Raw genomic sequence first — 28,000 nt, 5'->3', positions numbered from 1 at the left:
TTAAAAGTTAACAAGCATTGTAGACATTAATTATTTCATCACGACAAAATGACTAATTGCCGCATACACATGCATTTATTTAAGTGTAGATTTTATAGTTTCAACAACTGGGGTGTGATAATTCGTTAGTTACTACATTATTTCTTGATAATGCATATACATTGCTTACATACAACTGCAGTTTCTGTAGCAAAAACGAATCAAGAAAATTATATTTATCTGTACAGAACTTATCAAACGATATTTTTCTCCATTTGTTGGGGGATATTCTATCAGAATAACAGTGTTTGATATATAAATAAAATTGAGTTGTTTAACATGCATTAGTTAAGTGTTTTACAAACGCAAGACTTGTACTACAAACAATGATAAAAGTCTTCTATTTATACTTTCATCAGATTTCAAAATAAAATCAAAATCATTTTTGTCCTTGACCGACGATTGTTGCATTGGACTCGTAAACGTTTCGTCTTGCGCCAACATTTTCTACAGGTGCAATTGAGGCGGGCACATTTCGCACAATCTCTCCAGGATTTGGATTTGGATTGCGATTGTCACCAGGGACAATTGTGCTCATCGGTACCACGTATACGTTTTGCCCTAAATTTGTAGCTGGTACCAAGTGGGGAATAGCACCATGATTGGTAAAACCAGGAGTAGCGTGGATGTAAAAAGGCGATGTGTTACAAACGCTTTCGTAACTAGGTGGCGGTATGCCTGTCATAGTATTTTGTTGATTGCTTGAATAAGTCGGATTCTGAAGACTGCCATGTTGATTGGTTTGATAATTCGGATTCTGAGCACTTCCAGGTTGAGTGGTAGAGCTGGTTGAGTTTCTTTGTCTGTTCTTCTGACGTACGTAATAAATGATAACCAAACCAATAATAAGTAGAAGAACAAGACCACCAATTGCTCCCGATATGATTGCAATGTTTCGTGTGGAATGTGATTTGCTAGAGGCTATATAAAAATTTAAATTTTACTGCAAACACAATAAAAGCAATTAAAAAACTTTGTAATGGCTTTGTTCGTCTTTGTTTAAGCAAAAACATTTACCGAAGCTAACTATATTAATCTATGCAGATGTGATAAGAAGGTCTTTTTTGATTTTGAATAGATATTATGGTCTAGCTCTTTTTTCAAAAAATTTCGTTTTCATACATTTATGAATTTGATTTAAGCAAGTGTGTAGTTTATTGCAATGATTTATCGATATAAATATATTATTCGTTCTGTTAAATGATTTTGGAAAATGGAAATGATTCAATACTTATCATCAGACAAATCTTCTCGAGCAATTTCACAATATTCTGACTTTATAATACGCAAAACATTTAAAATGAAAACAACCAATTTAATTGGCCTACTTGGAATTATCACAGGAATGACTAGTGTCGCTTGAAAACAGTTGTAATTTTACGCTTGAAATTTTGACTCCTTGCAATGCACTTAAATGATCTTGTAAACAACCCCTAAACCATATATGTAGCTGTAAATACGCAGCGTATTAAGCATTGTAGAATATTGTCAAGCTCAACATGTTGAGCGTGTTTTCACAAATTGCTTAGTAGTACTCAAGAAACGCTTAACAATGTGAAGCCCATGTTCAGTCAACATGTCGACAGACTGCACGTAGCTTACTGGGAACAACACGTTGTTGTTCCCAGTCCATTTTGAAAAGTACATCCTCGTGCATCTAAAATTTGAAACACAATAGTACCAAAAAATTAAGAAACTTTTTAGTTGTAATAAACTATCAATTAACTGTAAGTTTTTAACAATTTACTGTAAGCATGACATTTGCATACTAAAAACGTCAGGGATCTCCATGCAATTGCTACAAAATAAAAAACCTTTGTTACTCACATGTTCGTTTCCATGGTGGTACTGTTGTAAGACTGTACAAGGGGGTCGTCGACTGGACATTACAGTATCCATCTTTAAGTTCAATATCATCCACAGCTATATCTCCTTTAAAACCAGATCCTCTGACTCCTTCAATAATAATCTAAAAAAAAATGAATGAGCTCTGGTATCATACTAACAATATAATACGAATTTATTCCCCTATATATCCTCCTGTGTTTTTGTCAGGAGATGCGTGATCCTGACTATATATTTTTTTAGTTTAGTTTCTTTATGACCAAGACTCTAATTTTGAGCCCTTGTTTGGCGTTTTTATCAAGAGGGGTGTATTTTGATTACTTAAAAACTTCTGTAATGTATATCAACGTATACTATAGTAGAAAAATCTTTATCTTGCATATAAAATCACCTACTTTATAGTAATTATAATAAAATACGCCTGTCACATCTACTTGTGCTTTAAACCACGAATTGCCATGATTACCACTTTTGCTCCAAACTGAATTTTGAAAAAGTCCATAAGTTTGTCGATACACATTTAAAGATCCAATATGGTTGCCATACATATGATAGTAAAAGGTGAGACATTTTCTTGAGTAAGAAAAACTTTGGCTAACCAACCATGCTTTGTCTCCTTGCTGTCTGGGAGAGGATGCTTCAAGGAAGAAATACTTTCCTGGTAGAAAAGACAAGCAAAAAGTGATAGCTGAATATAACCTTTCTGTGCACTAGGTGTTCCGTATATTTATATACTCAACGCATCGGCATTTGTTTGTTGTTTTTAGAGGTTATAGCAAATTGTTTAGCAGAATACAATTACCGTTACATTACTCCCTTGGGACAAATGAAGCTTTGAATTGTTCTTAAGCCTGGTTTTCACTAGCGACATAAGCATAAATACAAACAAAGACGAAAGAAAATACAAATGAAAGCAATGAAGCCACTGACATAAGCATCAACATAAGACTAAGCACAGCAATTTGACATGAGCATAAGGTAGAACAAAAGCATATTGAAAAGAAAATCCCTTTTCTTTTTTTCCCTCAAACAACAGGAGAATATGCTTTGCTTTGTTTTATTGCTTGCGCTTCTATCGCTAGTGAAAACTAGGCCTTATACACAGACTTAAATTAATTCTCTCGGAGCTTTGTTCTTTTATAAACAGATAATATATGTCCTATATGGCCAATTTATTCACTGACGAAAATTAACTGATATAGATGTTCAAATTAACCGAATTTTTGCTTAAAATAATGACTAATAACTGATTAACATTGACCATAAATTGAAAAGACAAGCAAATGGTAATGGTTGATATCTAACGTTTCTGCCCTTGGACATCCTTAAATTTACTTATTCAACGCAATCAGCAAGTTTTTTGTTGTGGGACTACTGCATGCAGTTTAGCGGACACCTAGGACGCTGACCCAAACCCTACCCTATAATCCTAAGCAAAAACGAGCCCGCGCTCCTCAGTCGAGCCTTTGTTATTTTTAAGGATGATAACGAAACGACTTGGTTGGCAGTATACAGTAATGATCAAATTACTCACTAAGGTCAAATGAAGCATTGTATTGTTCTTATATACACAGACTTCAATTAACTCTCTTGAAGCTTCGTTCTTTTAGTAACAGATAATATATGTCCCATAATTAAAGCTAATTTATTCATAGACGAAAATTACTATAGATGTTTAAATTAAGCAAATTTTCGTGTTAAATAATGACTAATAATGAATCAACATTTACCATAAATTGATCCTTTTGAGTCTGTGCTTGGACCAGTATTGGAGCTTGATGTACTGCCCCTGCCAATCGACCAATCAAAATCATCGTTTGTTTTTTCATTATGCCATGGACAAGATATCGTTCCCAAACGGTAATCGCAAACTGGAACAAAAACAGTCACACTTTAATGTAAACATTAGACACGCAAGCTGCGTCATAAAATAAGAAAAATACTTCAAAGTTCAAACATCTATTTATCGCCTTTGTCTGTCAGGAAATGAAGATGAGAGTCACCGAGTAGGAATATAAGAACGAAATTCTGCTTTTTATTTATTAAAGCCAGCTTTTGTTACCATTAATTAATTAGAAGTAAGATGTTAAATTCAAAATCATGAAAAGAATTGGTTGAAGGCTTAAAAAGCCCATGTTTTTATAAATCGATTGGAACACTGTTTCTTAAATACAGTAGTATAAATATGTCTATAAAAAAGGTTCACAATAAGCTTACATCAAGTAGAAGTAAAAACTACAGATATACTTACATTTCTTTACAAGACGGTGTAATGTTGAAATCTATGTGGACATTTATACGTAAAAACTGTGATTTTTCCCCCCTGAACCATGGAACATAAAACCTTCAGGTGTACGACAAAATCTCAAACAGTCTAAAAATGATCTCTCTGTACATTTTACTTTAAAATTACTTTAAAAAACAGGCAGTTTTGGAACAAACTTGGAACAAACCCCCCTGAACAGATCACAGCAATTATCAGGACCTTACAAACGACTTATTCACAATACAAACAAACGATCAACTAAAAACATTACACTTCAAACTAATTCACAATGACAATACACAATTGACACCCACACACTACAACTAAAAACGTCACACCTAAATCACACATCACAACTAAAAATAAAATATTTCACTTCACACTAATCCACAATGACAATACACATTTCCTGCACATTTCCTGTACACACAATACAATGACGTAAGAACCAGACAACAAATACGGCTAACCTGACGTTTACACCTCATTTGACTCTGAAGATGACTACCGCTAAGGTTGTCGAAACGTCAGTCAACAACAACAAAAACAGTCCTTCTCAGGACTTTATTAACCTGGACGATCATCATTTACAAACATATAAAGAGAGTAATGTTGTCTTACCTTTACCTGTGGGTGTAGGTGTGGATGTAGTACCTGAAACGTACCGTACAAATTGGAGACGAAAGCCATCTTTTGTAATACTGGCATCCGAATACATTTGAACAGTAACGACATTGCCACCAGGGTTGAAGTTGAAAGGGGTGATTTTATTACAAAAATGTCTCGACCGAATTCCTGAAATTTTTACATGATCGTAGCACTGACCTAAATAAACATAGATAAATTATAGCTGGTTTTTGTGCCCAAAAATCACGTGTGATGTTACTTTATAAAGTGAAACAAAATTACTTTCATTTTTGTCTATCATTATTAGTGAAATGTTTTCAAAATTTTTGAATGAAAAATACCTTTGACGAAGACATTAGTTAATATATGAAAGAAATAGAATTTATCCTTCAAAACAAAAATAGAATTATATCTAAGGTTGTTTTTGAATTCAAGTAATTTTCAACATAATCTCTCAGGTTTTAAAACAAAATGAAAATTTTCCTGTATCGTTTCTTACCGCTCGGGTTAACTTCAAGATCAAGTTTGGTAAACGTGAAACGAAAGGAAAAACCAAATGGTGCTCGTAGCGTTAAGATGCAATTTATGTTATTATCATAATCATTGGGATAATTAGGTGAAGTAATGTAACCACTGGATAAAGTTATTGCTCTTGTTGAACAGATGTTAATGCCAAAACCTATGAATCAGAGAAAAATGCTTGAAAAAGATATAAAACAATAACAAATAAGAAATCAAATTTCTTTCATAATATTTTATGTTTCTTAACTGATGACTTACTTTTAGATGAAAAACTTGTAACAAAAACAACCAACAGAAATAAGCGCCACATTTTTGACACCATAATAACACTTGTGGATCTACGGTGCATCAAACCGGTCAAGTGAAGTAAGTAAAGTTTATAAAATTCGTTAGTTCCATATTTAAAAATCAAAGCAAACATAGATTCACACTACATTGTTTCATCAACAAGTTGTTGAAATAAACATTCTCTTGAAAAACCCGGTAGGCCGGTACATATTCGCGTTACTACGCGATTAAAAAAGCAAGTGTTATTTTATTCTAGTCAACCGTATCTGTATGAATGTATGACATGTTGTTAGTTTTAAAAGCTCAAAAAATGTTTTGGATTGGCTAGTTTTCAATTTTGACCAGTCTGCCAAACTCTTTGTTGAATAGGAAATTATAGAAATGATAATTCCATAATTTCTTAAAAGCACGATGGATATCAGACATTTTAAATGAACGACGAGTTTTTTTATCGTAAAAAAAAATTTAATGGCATAAAAATTTTAATAAAAATTAATGGCATAAGCATGCCGAAACATGTTTACGATAAAAAAACTCGTCGTTCATTTAAAATGTCAGAAATGATAATGTATTGCATTGTGATTTCAGGGCTGAAAGTTTATATCTCACTGAATTGTAAACAGAGATCAATTACACAGCTTCAAGGTAGTCGTTAGATTTTAAATTGGTCATGAAAGCGCTGTTTTCTTGGTAAAATTTACTTTATTCTGTAATATGACTCTCCTAAATACAGGCCTTTTACATATTATTGCAAGTGGGTATGGAATGTTCATCTTCAAAAGTCATTTTGAATTTGATGAGTTAAATTACAATTTTACGACTATGAGTCTTGATATTAAAAGAAAAAAGATGCATATTAAGCTTTGCTTCCATTTTAGATAAAATTGTGAATTTTAATTTATGTTAATATGTCATATCAATTTCAAAACTTTATGAAGGGGGTATGTGAACATGCTAGATCCGCCAGCAACACCACTGCACGATAATACCACAAACTGAATGAATAATACAAGAAATCAGACACACTAGAACTGTCTTTGGCATCGGCTACGACATGAAGAAATTTAAAAAATAGTACTACAATTTTTTCATTGCAGTCGACAATATCATTTCAAAGCATTTTAATGTCAAAGTCTGTCTGGCTCGAATTTCAATTTCCAAAAAACCGTCTAGGAAGCCTGCCGAGTGCCGACTTTAATATCACTTCATATATAAAAATAATCACCCAGCCAATACGAGTGATTTGATTGTTTGTCGTAGAATCATTCTAGTATTCATAAAGAAAAGGTTGTACTTGTAATAATTTTTCTAATAATTTGAAGATAGTTGTTGATGTATTGTTTATATTAAAAAGCGAAAGACTCGATCTTGCTCAATGGATATTAAGTTATTTTGATTAAAATTTTTCCTGTTCTACTTCTAAATATCTTAACGTAGTAATCAGTAGCAACTTTAGTCTTCTCTTAAACTCTTTACAAAAGTAAACAATCAAGTTTATCGTCGTCCAAAACCTAAAACTAACATATATTGCAACTGTCGACTCTGTGCATACGGAAATGAATTAAACATAATTACACGTAGCAACGAGTTGCTTGCGTATTTTTATTTAACTTGCGACTTATTTTATCTGCAAAATGTTCCTGCGTATTGAGAGAGAATAGTTTTTTTAAGCGAAGAAAAATTTTTGTGTCTATACTAACGATAAAGCTGGAAAGTATCAAAACGAAAGATGCGTATATTTCGCTGTCAAATGTTTGGTTGTCATAGTGCAGTTGAGGTGTCAAATTTTTATTTTGATTATAAACATCTTATTCACTTTCTTATTGGAACTTTCACGGTCAAAACTTATTTAACAAACTCTACGTACCTTACTAAATGTATGGATTTACAATGTACGTTGATGATTGGAATGTTTTAAAAATCGGTCACGTCGCAATAATTTTCCAGTTGAATATCACGAGTTATGTTGTTCCTGTTTTAATTAAAAAACCTAATCTGCATGATTATCTGAAATATTTTTAACTTAGGACCCGATTATATGGAGGCGAGCTGGCCCGGAAAGCGAGCTCGCCCGATGATTTCAAGGGATTAAAGGAGGCAAAACTTCCAGGTTAAAAATTACAACTGTTTGCAAAGCGCTACACGTCATCCCGGTTGTAATTCTCAAATTAGGGCAAATTGGCTGTTTTAATTCTAAATGTTTTTCGTAGTTATTAAATCAGAATATTAAAGAAAAAATCTGCCTAAAAAAATCTGCCAAAAAAACGAATAAACAATCTAAATCCTCTATACCTTCTTTTAGGCTTGACGCAACTTCTCTTCTCCAACGAAAAGCTATGGAATGATTTACCAATCTGTATCAATATGTACGTAGAGCCTGTATAATTGGCTATAACTTATTACAAAGACCTTACTCATGGTTTCATCAACATAACGAAGTTATTGCTTTTTACAGCTAGATATTTCGTCACTCAAAATATATCGATCAGATGGCGGGCAAGCAAGTTTAAGCTATCCTAAATGATCAACGTTTATGGCTGGTTCAATGTACAATGAAAAACAATACGCTTCAGAAATAACAAATCTGAAGAACGAGATCGAGGTGTTGTTCATTCCCTTCACTGCTATTGGCTTTTTAACACAATTCGAAAGCACATATTTGCATTAGCCAAACAGATACTTCCTGAAATTTTTTCCATTCAAATTTGCTTATAAAATTTGAAAAGTGAATTATTTCTATTTCAACAGCTAACAAGCCTTGCAAACAGTAGGGAGCTTTAGCAAAGACTACGAGTACGACTACGAGTACGATTTACGTCATTTTGGCACGAAAACATTGTTGCGACAACAAAAACACGTAGCCGTCATCAATCTGAGCACGATGTTTTGTAAAAAATTAGTAGTCGCGACTTCGAAGTCTTTTTAAGGAAAAAAAGTATGTATATTTCTTCATTCTGTAAGGAATTAGTTTACAGTACTATTTTCGAGCATCCAGGCTTTAATTTAGAACCTTTTTTGAGCGCAGATGTACATTAAAAAGGAAAATATGACCTGCAAAACTTTCATGTACTTTGTACGCAAAGTGAAAGGTAAACAAACAATAAAATAGTACAAATATATCGTACAAAAAACGTAAAATAGTGAAGACTTTTCTGTCTAAAGAGTCCTATATTCTCGCAAAATCAGTATTACCGATTCATTGATATCATTATTGACAAATAGAGCCGTAGCTGCTTCGCAAACTTTGGCGTTTTACACAATAAAAAGGCTCGTTCTGTTGTTTACAACTAAAACAAAATTTTAACGAAGCGACAACGAGAACAAACTTCCTAGTGCCATTCTCTTACACGGTCAAAATTCGTACTCGTATATATATATATATATATATCACTTGTTGTCGTAGTCGTACTCTTGCTAAAGCTCCTTAATATTTCATTACATCAAAAGAACTATTTTCTGCATGTACATTTATTTGCTGCATGCATTTAATAATAAAAATAATTTAAGTGTCGGTTTTAAGGTGCGACTTTATAAGAATAAGTTTCATTTTTATACTTTTATAAAATTCATAATTGCTTATTATTGTATCGGATTCAAAAACGTATTCTCCTGCGCTAACAATTTCCACAGGTGCAATAGTAGAGGGCAAATCAATTTGTTCAGGATTTGTATTATTTGGATTGGAATTGTTACCGGAGATATTATTGCTCATCGGCAACGTATAAATGTTTTGTCCTGAATTTGTAGTTGGTACAATGTTTGGATAGACACCAACACTGGCAAAATGAGTTGCATGGGAGTAGGATGGTGGTCAGTTACACACGCTTTCATAACTGGGTGGCGGTAAACTTGTCAAAATGTTTTGTTGATTGGTTGAATAATTTTTATTCTGTACACTCTCGGGTTGAGTGGATGAATAAGTCGTAATTTGAACACTCTCGGGTTGAGTGGTTGAATAAGTAGGATTCTGAATATTGTTGGGTTGAGTGGTTGAATCAGTCGTAATTTGAACACTCTCGCGTTGAGTGGTTGAATATAAACGATTCCGAATTCTGCTGGGTTGAGTGGTTGTATTGGATGAGTTTCTTTGTCTGATCCTCTGACGTATGTAACAAATGATAAACAAATTTATAAGAAGTATAAGAACAATACCACCACACGTTCCCAAAACAATTGCAATGTATCCAGTCGAACTTGCCTTGTTGGAAGCTAAAATAAATTGTAATTTTACTGTAAGCAGAACAAATATAAATAAAAAACTCTGTTTTTTAGTAGTTTAGTTTGTCTTCAATATTTAACATTTAAGTAAACACATGTATCGAAGCTAAAACGTAACCTCTAAAGACTTAATTAATAACCAGGTTCGATAAGATTCAGAATCGATTATTATGGTCTATAGCCAATACGGTAAAACACATCGCCTGTATATCAGCTATCCATAGTAAAATAATAGCTGCATTCAAAAAAGTGCGCGATTTGTTGCTCCCAGTACAAATTGAAAATTACATGCTCGTGCGTCTAAAATTGACACAAAACAATACAAAGAAATGAAGAAATTGTTTGGTAGTAATTATTTGTCAGCTTATTGTAAGTTTTTCAACAGTTGACTGTGAATATGATATTTGCAGCAAAAAGGTCAGCGATCACGAAAAACTAAAATAAAATAATTTGTTCCTTACATGGTACTGTTGTAACACTGTAGAAGTTAGTTGTCGACTGGAAATTACAATAACCATTTTTAAGTTCGATGTTGTCTATAGCTATAACTCCTGTAGTACCCGATCCTCTGACTCCTTCAATGATAATCTAAAAAAAAGAATGAGCTCTGGTATCATAATAACAATTTTAAATACACGCTTATTCCCCTGCATCCTCAAACATTTTTATCAGGAGATACGTTATCCTTACTATATATGTTGATTATTTTCTTAAGTCTAGTTTCTTTATCAACAAGACTCTGATCTTGAGTCCTTGTTTGGTGTTGGCACAGCTAGGGCTAGATAAAGGAGTGGGTCTATGGTGCTAAGACCTCACTTCACCCACCAAAAGGAGCTAAAAGAGGCCACCCATTAGATCAGTCCAACTTCTAAACTGATTATAGAAGAACCATGGCCTATAGTAATAAAGGATTAATGGTGTAGAAAAACGAACAGTTCTATATCTCAATGACATTGTACAGTGGCCAGCCATGTTCCCAAGTAAATTATTTGACTAATGTCTTATGAAAGGTATAAAAGATATGCAAATATTTGGTAAAAAAATGTTGACTGAACACGTACACGGCTCAACTACTTAGAAAAGACAGGAGTCATATAAAACAGCTCAACGAAAATGCACAACAGCTTCTATTCAAACATGGTGGAAATTTGGATTTAGGGACTGGTTGTGGTGATTGAATGACAAAGGTCACATCCTTTGTTACCAACATTGCTTGATGCATTTGCAATTAAGTGCGACTGCGAATAATTAATCTTATACCGCATCAATACCACAATAGAAAATTTGGTTAAAAAGGCCACCCAACATAAGATGGGCCCAAGGCCTCCTGAAAGGTTAATCCGGTGTGGTGGTCTGAGTCAATGATGTAGAACCCAAATCCTTAGATGTTTAACTACCGTGTCAATTAAAGTGAGGCAAGGACGCCATCTTGAAAGGTGGTTAAGATGAAAAATAAGCTGAAAGCCTTAAACGTGGTTAAAAAACCCAATGCAATAAAACATTTTAAAAACTAAGCCTGGGCTGTCAACTTTGTAACTGCAAGTATATCAACTCAGAAAAAGCAGATATTATAAACATAAATATCGTCTGTTTTGCCACTTTTCAAGATAGCGGCTTGCCTCCCTTATAACTATAGAATTTTGGTGGAGTCAGATATCGGGTAGATTGGGTTTAGGTCATTGTATGAGTTTGTCGCTGTAATGATTGTATTTCATCCACTGCACATGTTCTATTCATATATGTAGCGTACGCTTCTCGAAGAGTTGAAGTGTACAAATTTCAATCTTTAGAGGCCTTTATTAGAAATGATGATCAACTTTAAAAGTCAGTAGGTCGCTTCAAAATATTCTAATATCACTGAGGTTAAGCTCAGCTGATTTCTCAATTTTTGCTATAATCGCGTGAAAGAGGATTATTGAAACATTAAACAGTCGCAATCTCAGCACGGTTTGCAATTTTTCAGCAAAACTACGTGCGAATTGTGCTAATGCGCACGCACAGAACAATTTCAGCACGGTGAAAATCTCAAATCGCCACCACCTGCACTGCGCCTTTATCAGGCAAGGTCTACTTTGAATACTTCAAAACTTCTGTAAAGTCTGTCAAAACTAATCGTTTGTTAATCTAGTGCACTTTAGGGAAATATTTACAGTAAGTAGCGTATAAAATCACATACCTCATAGCTATATTTTAAGCTATTTACTACGTTTACTTGTGCCTTAAACCACGAATTGCCTTGATTACCACTTTTGCTCCAGAATTTATATTTATTTCCGTAGATTTTTCTGTACACATTCAAGGATCCAATATTGTTGCCATACATATGATAGTAAAATGTGAGACATTTTCTCGAGTTGAAAAAACTTCGACTGACCAACCATGCTTTGTCTCCTTGCTTTTGGGATGTTTCAATGAAAAAATACTTTCCTGGTATAGAAAGACAAGCAAAAGATGATGTTTGAAATCTAACCTATCGGCACTTGGACATCCTTAAAGTGCTTATATCAGGTTTTTGCATTTCTGCCATTCAGATAATTCAGGGTATTTTAAAACTTTTGCAATATATTTTATAATTCGAAAGTATGATTTTACTGGATTTTTCTCAACTCAAAGTTGAAAAATTTCATTGTTTGACCGCGAGTATAAAAAAGCTTGTAGCTACTGTCATTTTTGACGTCAAATCAAGAATTTGTCTATTGCATTTCGTTTAAAATTGGATGTTATTGAACATCCACGACACAAGCTGCAATACACGTATGTAATACGACAATATAGCGATGCTTTTGACGAAAGTACTGGTAAAATACAGTGCTTTCTTAAAGCGTGTGCCCATATGACGTCAGATCTTAGCTCTCGCCCTAGTGTTTTTAATGTCACGGTCAGGCAAAGAAATCACCAAGATTTATGCACAAAGATCAAATTATATTATAAAATATATTATAAAATGTATTATAAAATAAATTATAAAATATATTGACAATATGTTTAAAATCTTCTAAACTGCGGTCAACATAGCCTAATTGCAAAAACATGATACAGGCACTTTAAATTTACACACTCAACGCAATTATCTATTTTTTTGTTTTTCAGGGTTATAGCAAAAGGACTCGGTTGGCATTAAACAGTTATGATCACATTACTCAGTACAGAATCAACTGAAGCTTTGTATTGTTCTTGTACACAGATTTCAATGAGCTCTCTTGAAACTTTATTTCATTCTAAAATATGTCCTTTATGCTAATTTATTCATCCAAAAAAATTCAATAGTTGTGTCAACCAAATTTTTGCTTAAAATGATCAATAACAATTAATCAACATTTATACCATAAATTGAACCTTTTGAGTCAGTGCTCGGACCAGTATTAGAGTTTCGCGAAATGCCGCTGCCAATTGACCAATCAAAATCATCGCTTGTTTCTTCATTATACAACACTGTTAAAAAAATTCTGTCGTTTTTTACAGTAATAAGTACAGGCGCAGCTTGGGCGTGAAAGAAAGTCTGTAAATTTACAGAAAAAGGTGCATTTTTGCAGTAATGGGAGTTACTGTATATCTTTAACAATAATTTAACTGCATTTTTTTTTTCATGAAATGCCAAGTACGATTTATAAGAATAGAACAATTCTGCTATTTGTTATCTGATTTCTAGCTACTTAATAAAGCAGACTGGCGTTCATACCATAAGTTAATTTGAAGTAAGATGTTAAATACACAATTATTAATTAGCACAGGCTAAAAACTTCTAAAAACATGGGCGTCGATTGGTTGAATTCTTAAAAAAGCAGCGTTTCTATGAAGTCATAGACTTCCAAACAAAACTACAAAACATTAAGGGATTTTCACATTTTTACCGGATAGGTTATTCAAGGTATATCGTTCACCAAAACCGAATCAGTCAATTAACTGAAAGTGACTTCAGCTTAGCTAAATTTCCTTATTTTTAGCAATGGTATAAATACATGTAGTGATGTTACATTTTACAATTTATACCAAATATACTTGCAAGTTGAGGTGGCACACTTACCTGTTGACATGAATGTAAATTCATCAACAGCAATATGATAGCCCGGATTTCCTTTGATGCCTTCAACAATTATCTGTAATGAAATGCGGGTCATTTGGTAAGAGTTAAACAAATCGTGAGTAAAAAAATGAGTCTCACGGCAATGCTTTACGCGCTTGTGTTTACTTCCGATATCAAATGTTGAGATTAAAGCTTGGTTCTCATCCAGTCGTCCGAGTCGTTTCAGTCGAGCCAAAATTTCACAGGCGACCCGTGCGACTATATGAGAACATTTTAAAAGCGACCGGGATGATCTCAAATGACTCACACGACAGAAACGACCAGGGTCGCTTGGATAGAACTTTGCTCTATCCGGACGACCGTTGAGAAATACAAGCGACCTTTTTATGACGCAAAACGATTTGAAGGAGCAAATAACTAGCAAAAAACTTGTTATTGATAAACAGCAGCTGCATGTCATTTCTAAATATTTCGCAAAAAAATTAACTAAGCAGTCTCTCGGCAGCGCTACTACGAATATATAAGAATTACATCGCTTGAGTCGTCCCAGTCGTTTTGACAAGGAAACGACTCGGACGACTCAAGCGACTTAATGAGAACCAAGCTTAAGAATTATATTTTTAGTAACAAAACGTTTTTACTTAAATTAACTCATGTTATTTCTTTTTCTTTTCTTAGCCTACTTCGCTTTGACGTTGTTAGATCAGACTTGTACTAGAAATATATATAGTTGACTTGCAATTCAGCCTTGTTGGTGGTCTGATAAAAAAAGATTATCTTATCAATGTTATTGTTGGCACCAGCAGACGTGGGCGAGCAACATTGTTTGGTAAATCTCAAAAGAATGGTTGCAAGTCAAGAAGTGTTGCACTAAGAAGTAAGAACCTAATAATATGCCGCAATTTTTGGGTGCCCCGAAAATGGCTAGGCTCGCAAAACATTTCCGTGAGACTCATTATTTAACGGACGCCGTTAGTTAAGAAATGGTAATAGGTGGATGAAATTGTGCTGAAACCCACAGTCAAACTGTGTTTTTTTTCTCATTTTGTTTACCCAGGGTAACCTCAACAACTTTTATAGCTATTTTCCTGGACCCTGCTACCTGCTAGTGTTCTGCCACCCCTACTCCCGATTTTATTTATACCTATTTTTATAGATTTTCGACTTCTATTACGATTTGAATTTTGGATTTTTCAAAAACTTTTTGGAGGTTTTTAAGAAGGCGTGCGAGATTTTTTCGAGTGACTCGCCCCTCGGTGACAACGACGCCTCATGAAAAGCATTGATAAACATGAAATTCAATTTTCCAATTTTCAAAATTTCTAGGGGAGCATGGCACCCGACCCAAATAGCAGATTCGCACCTCATGTTAGTCGTCGGGCGGACATATTTGTCCTCCCTGAAAACAATTTTAGGCTCGTACGCCTATGGCTAAAACAATAACTATAGCAGAGCTCACCCTGTATGCCGAATTAACTCCAGTATGTGGAATGGTCATATTAACTTCAAACCACTTAGACACTCTACGTTGGGGGGCTGCTGTCCATAATAATCTTTTTGCACTTCCTAAAATTTGCTGATAAACTTTCAACAAACCACCTGATTTGTCGTCTATATAGTATGAAAATCGAAAACAGGTGATGGAACTATTGAAATAATCACTGACTAGCCAGGCCTTGTCTCTTTTTCTTTGTGAGGAAGCATCCAAGTACGCGTATTTCCCTAAAGAAAGGAGTGCAAATGAAATAAGATCCTGAAATAAAGAAGCAATGGAAGAAACTTTCTGAACTAAATACTGTTTTACGGATTTGCTTTTTAAACTCATGAAAGATGTTTGATAAAAACGTATTTTGTTATGCAGAATCTATAAAAAAATGAACAGTAAGCAAATCGTTGCTAAAGACATCAGCACGTAAGATCTGTAAAAGATTTTGGTAGATATTTAGACTTCGAATGCTTTGTCTGGTAGGAAAATTTCGGCAAGTAACAATCATTTTAGAGTGAAAAAGTGTTACCACGAAGCATTTTTAAATAGCTTGCGCACGAAAATGATAAAGCTAAAAAGCAATCGGAACTAAAATATGGCACATGTCATTCACGCTGAGAGAGTTTCGTGAAATTTGGCCAAACCGTACGAGAACGCTAAGAATCCAAATCGTTTATAATATGTTAAACTTTGCCTTTCACATAGTCAGAATACACCGCAAAGCCCAAGTACTCAAAACATAAAGTCATTGTTGAACTAATCAGCCATTTATAATAGTACTAATTTATTTTAATGTGACACAGAAGAAATGAAGTCAGATGTCGCAATTTGTAAAATAAGAGCTATTTATAGAAACGACATTTCTCTTGCATGCCCCCCAAAAACGACTGTTTTAAAAAGGACAAATTCAGCAAAATTAAGCCAACTTGAATTACTTCAGGAAAAAGCCAAAAAAGAGCCAAATCATTTTTATCATAATGTAATCAAACAACTTCTTGCCTCAGGTATTGTATTAAAAAACAAAAATAATCTCATTGATTGCATTGGATGTCAACCGAACTAGTTTTTCATCTTGCAACTAATTAAAAATCACAATGACGTAAAAATAGCGTGTATTTCCACTATCGAGAAAACGTTGCAGTTAAAATCAAAAAACCAAAATACAGGCAAAACCCAAACACGTTTTTGCAGGCCAAACGCAAAAAATCAAAGTCAAAATCGAGTTTTATGGCATATAAGTTACCAACCCTGGTAAAGATTAGTCAAAGCCGAGTCTACAGTCCAGTCAAAATCATCATAAGCATAGCCATCAAAGTCATTATTCCTCCATGGACAATCTGTAGTCCCCAGTCCATTTTGAAAACTACATCCTTGCGCATCTAAAATTTGAAACAAAACAATCATAAGAAATGAAGAAACTCTCTAAATGCACTTTATGAATAGAATTCTACTTTTCACCCAATAAAACAGACTGGGGCTTTTACAAATATCAACTTGAAGTAATTTTCACTGGGGCTTTTACATTCAAAATGAAATTCAAAAGAGCACTGGCTATTTATATATGTACATATCTTATTAAAATAGCCTTTTTTAAAACATGGGCGTTGACTAGATAGAAAAATAAAAAATATTTTCTACATCTTAAATGTATTTTTTTAAATGTTTCAACAAAAAATGTCCACACAGTAAGCTTACATCAAGTATAAATTGAAACATCAGATATACTGACAATGGTCGTTCTTTGTCGCTTTGTTTTTATGCTTGTAGACGCTTTAATCTAATTTTGTAGAATTTTTTGTGAAAGTTAATGAGTAAATTACTGTGATCTATCTCCGCATGAGCCATGTGGACCCTAAATTCTTTGCGGGGCGGGGTAAGCGACAAAATCGTAAAACGTCAAAGTTAATCTCCCTGTATATTTTTCTTGTAAAATTATTTCGTAAAAGGCAACTCTTTGTTGTTCAAATCAAGTGAATAATGCAATCATACCTTTATATATGAGTGTAGTTGTGGGTGTAGAACGTGAAAGATATGTCACAAATTGAAGACGAATTCCATCCCTTGTGGAACTGGAATACAAAAACATTTGAACAGTAACGACATTGCCACCAGGGTTGAAGTCGAAAGGTGTAATTTTATTACAAAAACGTCTCGACAAAACTCCTGATATTTTTACATAATCGTAGTAGCACTGACCTAAATAAACATAGATAAATTATAACTGGTTTTCGTGTCCTAAAATGAAGCTAGAGTTTTTATTCAAGGTTATTTTCATTTTTGCCTATCATTATTGACTTTTACATAATTTGTACTTAATACAGCTTTGATAAACTTTCATTTGTAAAATGTTTTCGAAATTTTTAAATGAAAAATACCATTGAGGCGAAGACATTAATGTTGGAGAAATAAAAAACATCCATACAAAATAAACTATCGGGTTGTTTTTGAATTCACGTAGTTTTCAACATGGTATCTTGACTTCTTTACTGCAACCACATATATTTTAGGAAATTCATCAACGTTTTACTAATATGAAAATTTCCCTGCATCGTTTCTTACCGTTATACTTAGCATCAAGATCAAGTTTTGTAAACGTGAATAGAAAGGAAAAACCAGATGGTGCTCGTATCGTTAAGGTGCAATCTATGTTATTGTAATATTTATTGGGATAATTAGGTGATGTAATGTAACCACTGGATAGAGTTATTTCTCTCGTTGGACAGATGTTAATGCCTAAACCTATGAATCCGAGAAAAATGTTTAAAAAAATTATAAAACGATCAATAAGAATCAAAATCAACTTTCTTTCATAACATTCTATATACATTGTCTACTGAATTTAATGCTCGTTAGCCACTTTAATCTAATATTGTAATTTTGTGTGAAATTTTACAGTGATTTATCTGCCCACGAGTCATATGGAACATAAAACCTATGCACAAGCTTCAAAATCATAAAAAACGTCAAGTTGATCTCTCTCTACTTTTTTCTTTCAATTTATTTTATTAAACAATATTTAGTGGTAGATAACTCTTTGTTTGCTCTAATAAAGTGAATAATGCAATTATAGATTTATTACTAAGTGTACAGATGTGGATGCAGTACCTGCTAGATTCCACACAAATTGGAGACGAAATCCATCACGTAACCGAAATACATCAACGGAATCCGAATACATTTGAATAGTAACGACATTGCCACCAGGGTTGAAGATGTATGGTGTATTTTCATTACAAAACTCTTTCGACAAAATTCCTGATATTTTTACATAATCGAAGCATTTGCCTAAATAAGCATGGATAGATTATAACTGGTTTTTGTGTCTTAAAATCATGCCGAGTGAGCTACTTCATAAATTAAAAAAAGATTAGCTATGTTCATTTTTGTCTATCATTATTGATTTTTAAATATTTTACTAAATAAAGCTTTGATAAACTGCCATTTGTAAAATATTTCAAATCTGCAAATGAAAAATACCTTTGACAAAGACATTGGAGAAATAAAAAACATCCGTACAAAAAAGAGCTATTGGGTTGTTTTTGAAGTTGAACAAATTTCAACATGATCTCTTAATTCCTTTACTGTAACCACATATAATTTAGGAAATTCATCAACGTTTTAACAATATGAAAATTTCCCTGCATCGTTTCTTACCTTTATACATAAGATAATCAAGATCAAGTTTGGTAAATGTGAAGCGAAAAGAAAAACCAGATGGTGCTCGTATCGTTAAGTTAAAATTTATGTCAGTGTCATATTTATTGGGATAGTTAGGAGATGTAATGTAACCACTGAATGGAGTTATTTCTCTTGTTGGACAAATATTAATGCCAAAACCTACGAATCGGAGAAAAATGTATAAAAAGACATCATGTGATTGGGAAATGCGTACAAGCTGAAGGGGCCGAGCCCCCCAAACAAAATTTCTTAAGTGTCCTCATTTCGAGGAAAAATTTTCAGAGAAAATTCTTCTATTTCCGGGCAACAAGCGTCAATCCCCCTAACCCTCTTCCCATTTAAGACATAAGAACGAAAAATAAGAGATCAAATTTCATTCATAACAACATATGTACATTTTCTACTGACTTACTTTTTAGAAAACTTGATATAAAAAGAACAAAGAGAAGTGAACGCCACCATTTCGACACCATGATAATACCAAAACAGACAAACTAGAACTGTGTTTGCATTGGCTACGATAAAACAACATTAATTAGCTAAGATGACAATTTTTTCAATGTGGTTGACAGTACTATCATTTTAAAACTTTTAGTGTCACATTCTGACTCGCATTTCAACTGCCTAAAAACCGTAGGGAGTTTTCCGAGTGCAGACATCATTATCAATCCACATAATCATTCAATGTTTAACAATTAGATTGCGAGCAAGAGATCTCTATGAGGTAAAAGTAGACGAGAGCCAAGCCCGAATCAACTATCGCATCATGGAAATCGAGAGCAATTTTTTCTTGATTTGTTGTTTTATGCATTTGCTGTTGTTGACATTGTTTATTTTGAAAAGCGAACGACTCTTGCTCAAAGGATGTTTACTTATTTTACTAGTATTTTTGCTTATTTAACGTTTAAATATCTCGACGTTGTTGTTTAGTGGCAACTTTAGTCTTCACTAGAATTGCCTTTTGAAGCAAACAATGAAGTTTGTAGTCAGAAACCTAAGTAAAATGAGAAACGGCAGGGATGGCGGCAAAGTTTTTTTTTATTAAATTAAAACATTTGCAAGAGGATACTAGTTCAATTCTAATAATAAATGATGTATGGCAACTATATCTATCTCTGTGTATCTCAGCTTAAGTAGGCTCCCTACAGTTCAACCGAGATTCGGGTGTTTCAAGTAGCCTTCACTTACAACATTATTTTTATCAAACACACTCACACATTGGAAACATGAACTATACAGAAATATTCAAGACTGCTAGTAAAGTCTAGAGATGCTTGAACAGGATAAATTTTAGCGTTGGCAACCATATCTCATTTTTTTTACACTTTTATCGTCTAGTTTTTAAGGAATTGACCGTATTTTTTTTTCGGTTCGGTGAATATTTCTGTTTTTTTTTGCGTGACGATTGTTATTCATTAAAGAAGCATTGCGTTTAACATTGAAGGAATTTTATAAATAATTTTTTGACATATTTGAAAATTTCGGCAACATGAACTTCCATAGGCATCCACACGAACTTTTAACGAAGGAAAAACGAAAAAACCTTCAATAAAGTCAGCACCGCTAGGTATTTATTTAAAAAAATCCCCTTCGACATGAGCACAGTTTGCGCGCACAAATTGTCGCCAGTCCACTGCGTAGTAAATGTAGGAGCCTCCATAACTGAAATCAGGCGTTCACTCGGGCTACTTGAGAACAGAGTATTAAGGCCCGTTTAAACGATCCAACAATGTTGGACCAACATCGTACAACATTGTTGGATGCACATTGGATAATGTTGGACGGTTGTGTTTAAACGATCCACGTACGGATCCAACAATGTTGGACCAGCATTTAACTACAAATGAATTGTGGGATACATGAGTAGTTTTATGCAGTGAACTGTCAACTATAGTTCACTGGTTTTATGTCAATGACAATTAATTACATCAACATGGTCGACGCATTTAAAAAGCGAAAACTTGCTGCAGCTTTTGCTATATTCATCAGTCTTGACGAGCAAGAAAAGAAGCCCACTCGTGGAAAAACTCGTCGATGGATAAAAAGACGCGGAGAGATGGGTTACTTTAATACTATCGTTAGAGAATTGATGATGGAAGACACTGCGTCGTATTGCGAAATGATGCGAATGTCATATAAAGATTTTAAATACATACTTCAAGAGATTGCATCGCTCATTACTCCACAGAGAATCAACGGAGGGCAAAGAGTAATTTCCCCCGCAGAAAGATTAACATTAACTTTAAGATTCCTGGCCACAGGTGAAACATTCCGAAGTATGAGCTTCCAGTTCAGAGTATGTGTGGCTGCAATTTCATACATTATTAAAGAAGTTTGCAAGGCCATAATTAAGCATCTTGGACCAAAATTTTTCAAAGTTCCCTCAACCAATGAGCAATGGCTTGAAATAGCTTCTAAGTTTGAAGAAAGGTGGAACTATCCAAATTGTATTGGAGCTATAGATGGGAAGCACATTGTGATGCAGCCACCTGCGAATGTGGGCTCCTATTACTACAACTATAAGCATACTCATTCCATTGTACTCATGGCTATAGCTGGACCTGATTATGAATGCATCTATGCTGATGTTGGAACAAATGGAAGAGTTTCGGATGGTGGAGTCTGGAAAAAGTGTGGACTTTCCAAGGCAATAGAAGATGGTGCAGTGTCTCTTCCTCCACCAAAGTTGTTACCTTTAGGGATGGTTGAAGTGCCTCATGTATTTGTTGGTGATGATGCTTTTGCATTGCAAAAACACATGATGAAACCTTACCCCCAACACGGCCTTACAGATGACAAGAGAATTTACAACTACAGACACAGTCGTGCACAAAGAGTGTCAGAGAATCTTTTTGGAATTATAGCCAACAGATGGCGTGTTTTCAGGTCTGTACTTTTGCTTTCACCTAGAGCCATTGAAGATCTGGTTTTAGCTGCAATAATATTGCACAACTACCTCAGAAAGAGTACATCCTACAGTATTTACTGTCCTGTAGGAATTACAGATAATGAAACAAGTGAGGGAGAACTGATTCCTGGTCAGTGGCGCAATGACAACCATTCTGAGTCATTTCTTCCATTATCTGTACCACCAACAGGTCACAATGCTACAACCGAAGCAAAGAACATTAGAGATAACTTCAAGGAATATTTCTGCAATGAAGGAGCAGTCGAATGGCAGTGGAATTTAATTTAAAAGTTAACCATTTACCATCTTGTGAACTATGAAAATGTTGACATAGAACGGTAACTGACAATATAGTAGCTCAAACTATCCATAGTAGTAAAGCTTTTTGGTGCAATTTCATTGTAGTAAACTAGTAAAGCTTTTTGGTACAATTTAATTGTTTAAGATCCTAGCCTTAAATGAAAAGTAAGTTTTACAAAGCTTTTTACATAAAAGCACATTGGAAAATTGCCATTTATGAATTTATTTTACAAGTCATGGTGAAGAACATAAATTGAATATTGTTGCGTTCTAAAAGCTTTGGTACATGCCTTATTCTATTCTTTCTCTAAGACAAGTTTTTTATTCAATTTCTTCCCTAAGTAAACAAATTGATGTTTCTACCTAAAAATCTTCTATTTGATGCTGTCACTTAAATTGCAGTCTAAATTTGTTTTTTGATCTCTTTCAGATATCCGAACTCTAGAAAAAAGCAATTAGTTTCAGTATTTTTGATGGGTTTCATTTTTTTTTCAATTTTAATTTTGCATATGTTGACATTTTTTACCCAATAGCCAATAATAAGATGAATTTTATAAAATAGGTATAAACATGAATAACAAATATTTTGCAGTTCGTTCTGTTCATTTAATGTAGTCGAGATCATACAAATAATATTTCAACATTGTGAATTAGTATTAAACATTCCCATAAATGATCCTTGGTTCATTGGAACACCAATGTCTCTATCCTGATGATGGATTATAGGCAGGAAAGATTGCGCACTTGACTGCATTTCAAGTTCAAAAATTATGTCATTTATTTTCTTTTCTGCTATCATCCTAGTCCTGCTGTCAAATTTGTCCAACTTCTCTGAAATATACATAGCAAAGTAGCATTTCTTTTGATCTGTTTGTGGCACAACTGGCTCCTTTAAAATTTTAACACAAGTTTCTAGGATCTCAACCTTTTTTGCCTCACTTGTAGCTCTTGAAGATTTTTTTGATGGCCCGGAAGATGAAATTGATGCACAAGCTCCAGGTGTAACAGGGGTTTCACACCCTTGAAATTCACTGAGACTTCCCTCAAAACTACTATCTCCATCAGTTGAAAACACAGAATCTGGAGTTGAAGTTTGTCGTGGCATATTATCTCTGCTTTTCCCAGCTTGCATTATTGGAATTAAGAACTGCAACCTGTCCCAGTAAATCCATGAAGATTTATAGGTTTCAGAAAGTCCTTGTCCAGACTTTGTTTTCTTAGTTTTTCCTAGTTCTCTTCCAAGTTGAGCTCTGAGACACACAATTGTATTCTTGATATCAGCAATTTCACGTTCTAGTGCTTCTGCAATTTCTTTGTAGGCTTTATCTTTGATGTCTCTTTTGTGATAGTCTTCACAGAATACGTCCCAAAGACAAGCTCGTTCCTCAAGCATATCTATTAATTGTTGGATGTCAGATTCGCTCCATTTTGGCCATTTTTGGCGGTCCTTTCGCTTTGTATTATTTGTAGTCCTACAGCTTTCTTTCCGTGCTTTTGTTTTAGAACTAATATTGTTTTCTTCTGATTGCTCTGCATCGAAATTATAATCCTCAATCTCCTCCATAATTATATCGAAGTAGATGGTAATTCGCAGACAATCATGCATACATGAATTATGAATGTGAACATATTCATAACGCGCATGCCCCAGTCCAACAATGTTGGACGTTTTTGATAGAATTCAAAAGCCATCCAACATCGTCCAACATTTTCCAACATCGTCCAACATGGTGTTTAAACGATCCAACTTTGTTGATCCAACATTGTTGTACGATGTTGGTCCAACATTGTTGGATCGTTTAAACGGGCCTTTATAATAGTTGCCAAATAGCTAAACGAAATTCACGGGAATGCAATTTCACATAAGTAGCTATAAAAAAATTTTGGAAATTTTAACTAAAAACTCTCATTTCAACAAAACTTGTCAAAAAATGTCAACATCTATGTATTTTTTGCATCGTCTAGTTTATCTAAAAGTAAAACAATCAGAAAAATTAATCTCGAAACCGGATGAGCAGTTTGTAAAAGCCTCAAATTTAACCGCGTGTGCAAAGAAAATAAAAGGTTTGATCTCCAATATAATTCCAAGAGGTGAAAGTTTGAGCTCTGTTGTGCCTTGTAACAAAATTTTTAAAAAAATTGAGTACACCTCGCAACGTGTCTAAGTTGGACGTTTTTTGTCTTTCATTCTATTCTCATTATTTAGCTAAGACTGTTAACATGCATATGTGATTGTTTCAATGAAACCCGTTAAGTTATTTTAAGTTATATAATTACATATTATATGTTAATGCAAATTAATAATTGTTATTCACCAGCTGGGAGGTCTGCATAGAAAAACATTTTCCCGAAGTGGGACGTTTTTGCCATGGCAACAGTCTTATTAAATTGTGTAGATTGGTTCAACAATAGCGGCCAAGTAAAGAATCAAAACTTTGCTATTCATTTTAATTTGAAAAACTCAAAATTCACTTGAAATAGAATATAACGCACAATCAAACGATAGCTGATAATTTCCTGTTAAAAACAAAACAAACAAAACAAAACAAAACAAATCTTTGATCAAGTATTTAGCTTTAGTATAGGATTCCAGTTTCGAACTGCGGTCATACATCGTAAAATTCCGCCGGCTTCTAAAGCTAATCAAATTGCAGGAAAGGCTAGGATTCCGCACGCTGCCACGGAATAGGAAATGAACAGGGGGCCAACTAAGAGGTGCAATGTGGCCCAGATTTTTTATGCGTATACGTCAGATCCGTCGTATTACTCTGGCAAGTACAGCAGTTGCTGGCTACTAACTATATTAAGTACAATGGAATATTTGTGTAAGGAAATCACGCTTTTAAACATTGTCTTTCATCAATCGTGGGAATCTTGCGCAATAATTGAATTTTAAAAGTAAGGCACAATTTTGATGCAATTTAAAGTGATTTGATTACAAAATAGACAAATTGGCAGTATTTATATTGTATTTTGATGTTCTGATAACTTGAACGCAGATTTCAAAAGTAAACCTCCCCAATGTGTGAAATAATGTTCTCGCACAATACAATTATACACAGAGTACTTGCCAGAGTGATGGAGGCCGTCACATTTCTAGCATACGCAATGAGACATCATGCGCGAGAAAACTGACTTCAAAGGCTCCGACACTAAGTTTGACTTCCGTTCATATCCTTTCCCATGCCGCTGCCACAGAATAGATATATACAGAAGCGCCACTCAGCGAAAAATCTGTCCCCTACTTGTACCCAGTCTTAAGTGCGCATCTTTTGCGTCCGCCATTACTCCAGCCAGATAAACTGGCCAGAATGTATATAGATTAATATTATGAAGAGTTGTTTTTCGAAAATTTGACGAATTTAAATTCACTTATGGACAAAATTTTTAATGCCATCGGATAGGATACCAAGCATATGAGGTGAGAAACAGTTTTGTTGTAAAATACGTTCTTCAAATATAATTTTACGGGTTTTATAGTTTCTTGCCTTGAATTGTATGCGAGATCCATGTTTAGAACGTCTCTTATATTGAACGGCAGTTGCCCTAAGAATTTATAATTTAGGACAAAAGTAATAAATATATTTAGTGTGATTCCATTTCTGTATTTTCTAGTAAAGAGTTTCCTATTAGAATGGTCAACGGATTTGATAGAAGCGATAAAAGACCTACTGTGCGTAAAGAACGTTCTTCAGATGAAGACGTTATTAGTATAAAATTTGGACTAAACTAATTTATATTTGATTCTTGAATCGGGGCTTTTTTATTTGCAATGTAGCTTGTCTGCATAATTGTAATTGATTGTTTTTATTTGTAATTGTATATTGAGTTCCTGTGGCTATCATGTCTGTCAAATTTGTATTAACTTACAAATAAAGATGTTTTTTGTTGTCTTATTTTTAATAAACAATATATGAAATTACAATTTTTTTAAAGAATGAAGTTATTGATAAATTGTTACAATTAAATTAACAACTTTACCATTATGTCAAACATATTGTCAAGCTCCTACAGCTTACCTCTTTGGTTAAACTTCACTTGTGAGTTGTGACCAACAATTGCATGTGAAAAATGATTAGAATTATGTTTGATTCACCGCATTGATCAACCAGCAGAGAGAAAGTATTGCAACAAAGGGCTCGAAAATTTAATTTTTGCTAAAATCCATAAACTTCATTCAGTAAATTAAAATTTTTATTGTAAGTAATCATGTCACAAACAGAACTTATTCTGACAAAAACCAGTTATAGTTACTCTTAATGCAATCGTAATACTTTACACAGTAAAATGTTTACCAAAAGGTGAAACACAGATACACCAGAAAACTTTTTTAAAACATTTGACAGGGGGAAACTGTGCCAAGCCAACACCAATCCAATTCACAAAAGCATTCAGGAAGCTTTTTTATGTTCACTTCTCACATCATCAATAAGCATCCATGTCAAATATATAAATAATCTCCTGATTGAGTTTAAAAAGGCAGAAATAACAAAGTTAAGTCATGTGGACCATATGACAGTATATGTTTTACAAATTGCTATTCAAGCACTTTATTGGTGGAGGCCAACATGCTGCTGCTTATGTTCCAACTTGCTCAAAAAGTCATTCAAGCTTCACAAGTCACAACTGTGATGAATACAAAATATTTTGGCATCAGATGACTTTCATAGTGGCCATGCAGCATCGCTTCTGATAGTTTAAAACACCTGGGTAGACAATTTTGGTGATTCGAATGTCCTGCCAAACGTTGTTTGAAATATATAAACTAACTGGAGGATAATTTGATTTGTCACTTGTTTCAGCCACGACCGAGATTTCAAATGTTAGAACAAATGTCTTCAAGATTCTCTGCAGAATTCTTATATGATAAAATTAAAACTGACGACAAACCATATACCGAGTACGCATCTCGTCAGATACATATCTACTTTGTAAATATTCCGAATAAACCCTCATTTATCAAAACGGACGTCGAATTAATGATAAATTGTTGAGAGCTTGATGTGTTAACTGTATCCACACAAAAAAATATTAAAAAAATGACCAATCTATAGAAATATTTGGGTTTATTTGCCAAAACCCATCCGTAGAACTATATATTATATTGCGATCTGGCTGCATTTATCTGGCTGGAAACATGGCTGCCGTGTAAAGTTCCCCGGATGCTGCGGACACGAACATCAAAGGTTCCGACATCGAGTGGCGCTTCTGTATATATCTATTCTGTGCCGCTGCTAAATTTTAGAAAACATCAAACTTTATTGCACAATTATCGGCAGTTGTTTTCATTTAGTTTACTACAGACTATTACCACCATTACCACAAAAACATTTAGTTGAACGTGGTGATTGGCGATGAATGTGGTGCATTGAATGTGCTTCTAACTTCCCTTTTATACATACGTAAGCTTGCGACATTCACAGATACAATTCATCAATAATCCGAAATTTAAACTACGGTTTGCCTTCGCTAGCTTCAGTAACTGAACATTACACGTAGCCAACAGGTTGCTTGTGTATTCATTTAACTCGCTACTTATTTAGCACAATGAAAGACGAGTATTTCGCTGCCGACAATCGGTGGTCACGGTAAAATTATGAGACTTGTCTTGTTTATTTGATTAATGTAAATTACTCAGTCAAAGCTTATTTAACAAACTCAGTCCAAACATACTTACCTTACCGAAACTTATGATGTTAGATTGATGGTTTTAAAAACATTCCGAATGCATCACGTCGGTCGCAAAGCTGTGTATGATGAATTCTGTTGCTAGCTTTCACCATGTTCCTGTTTCATGTC

General features: G+C 34.0%; 2 protein-coding genes and 2 long non-coding RNA genes across 6 annotated transcripts; 2 read left to right on the top strand and 2 right to left on the bottom strand.

The window, feature by feature from the left end:
- Window positions 1-30: 30 nt before the first annotated feature.
- On the bottom strand, window positions 31-7,596 carry LOC124449414 (enteropeptidase-like). 3 transcript variants are annotated; one of them, XM_047000338.1, is made up of 8 exons: window positions 7,455-7,596; window positions 5,558-5,637; window positions 5,277-5,456; window positions 4,772-4,975; window positions 3,615-3,755; window positions 2,280-2,542; window positions 1,867-2,008; window positions 31-960 (listed from the first exon to the last, which is right to left on the bottom strand). In XM_047000338.1, the coding sequence occupies exons 2-8, from the start codon at window positions 5,619-5,621 to the stop codon at window positions 419-421; spliced, it is 1,536 nt and encodes a 511-aa protein (XP_046856294.1). In that variant the 5' UTR covers window positions 5,622-5,637; window positions 7,455-7,596; the 3' UTR covers window positions 31-418. The 3 variants fall into 3 exon arrangements, with proteins under 3 accessions (XP_046856294.1, XP_046856292.1, XP_046856293.1); XM_047000336.1 differs by lacking the exon at window positions 7,455-7,596 and having other exon boundaries at window positions 5,558-5,662; XM_047000337.1 differs by lacking the exon at window positions 7,455-7,596 and having other exon boundaries at window positions 4,778-4,975; window positions 5,558-5,660.
- Window positions 5,594-13,086, top strand: LOC124449420. The gene is made up of 5 exons (XR_006949392.1): window positions 5,594-5,665; window positions 6,176-6,232; window positions 7,890-7,953; window positions 8,043-8,189; window positions 12,896-13,086. It is a non-coding gene; the product is annotated as an uncharacterized LOC124449420 (long non-coding RNA).
- LOC124449412 lies at window positions 9,051-28,000 on the bottom strand. Its single transcript, XM_047000332.1, has 13 exons — window positions 27,879-28,000; window positions 19,406-19,508; window positions 18,970-19,152; window positions 18,421-18,600; window positions 17,875-18,054; window positions 17,305-17,511; window positions 16,563-16,694; window positions 15,289-15,551; window positions 13,830-13,902; window positions 13,130-13,237; window positions 11,982-12,232; window positions 10,267-10,393; window positions 9,051-9,796 (listed from the first exon to the last, which is right to left on the bottom strand). The coding sequence occupies exons 2-13, from the start codon at window positions 19,464-19,466 to the stop codon at window positions 9,399-9,401; spliced, it is 2,163 nt and encodes a 720-aa protein (XP_046856288.1). The 5' UTR covers window positions 19,467-19,508; window positions 27,879-28,000; the 3' UTR covers window positions 9,051-9,398.
- On the top strand, window positions 25,450-26,111 carry LOC124449418. Its single transcript, XR_006949390.1, has 2 exons — window positions 25,450-25,622; window positions 25,817-26,111. It is a non-coding gene; the product is annotated as an uncharacterized LOC124449418 (long non-coding RNA).

This window comes from Xenia sp. Carnegie-2017, unplaced genomic scaffold, assembly GCF_021976095.1.
Source record: "Xenia sp. Carnegie-2017 unplaced genomic scaffold, XeniaSp_v1 HiC_scaffold_23, whole genome shotgun sequence".
Classification (NCBI taxonomy): Eukaryota; Metazoa; Cnidaria; class Anthozoa; order Malacalcyonacea; family Xeniidae; genus Xenia; species Xenia sp. Carnegie-2017.
This window is presented reverse-complemented; position numbering and strand designations above follow the sequence as displayed.

Excerpts from the sequence above, each read along its gene's own strand:
- LOC124449412 (XM_047000332.1), bottom strand. The coding sequence starts at position 19,466 with ATGGTGTCGAAATGGTGGCGTTCACTTCTCTTTGTTCTTTTTATATCA. Across the intron at positions 19,153-19,405 it reads TATATCAAGTTTTCTAAAAA|GTTTTGGCATTAATATTTGT; the intron begins GTAAGTCAGTAG and ends TCCGATTCGTAG. Across the intron at positions 16,695-17,304 it reads AACTACACTCATATATAAAG|ATGCGCAAGGATGTAGTTTT; the intron begins GTATGATTGCAT and ends TTCAAATTTTAG.
- LOC124449414 (XM_047000336.1), bottom strand. The coding sequence starts at position 5,648 with ATGCACCGTAGATCCACAAGTGTTATTATGGTGTCAAAAATGTGGCGC. Across the intron at positions 5,457-5,557 it reads TACAAGTTTTTCATCTAAAA|GTTTTGGCATTAACATCTGT; the intron begins GTAAGTCATCAG and ends TCTGATTCATAG. Across the intron at positions 2,543-3,614 it reads CTCAAAAGGATCAATTTATG|GAAAGTATTTCTTCCTTGAA; the intron begins GTAAATGTTGAT and ends CTTTTCTACCAG.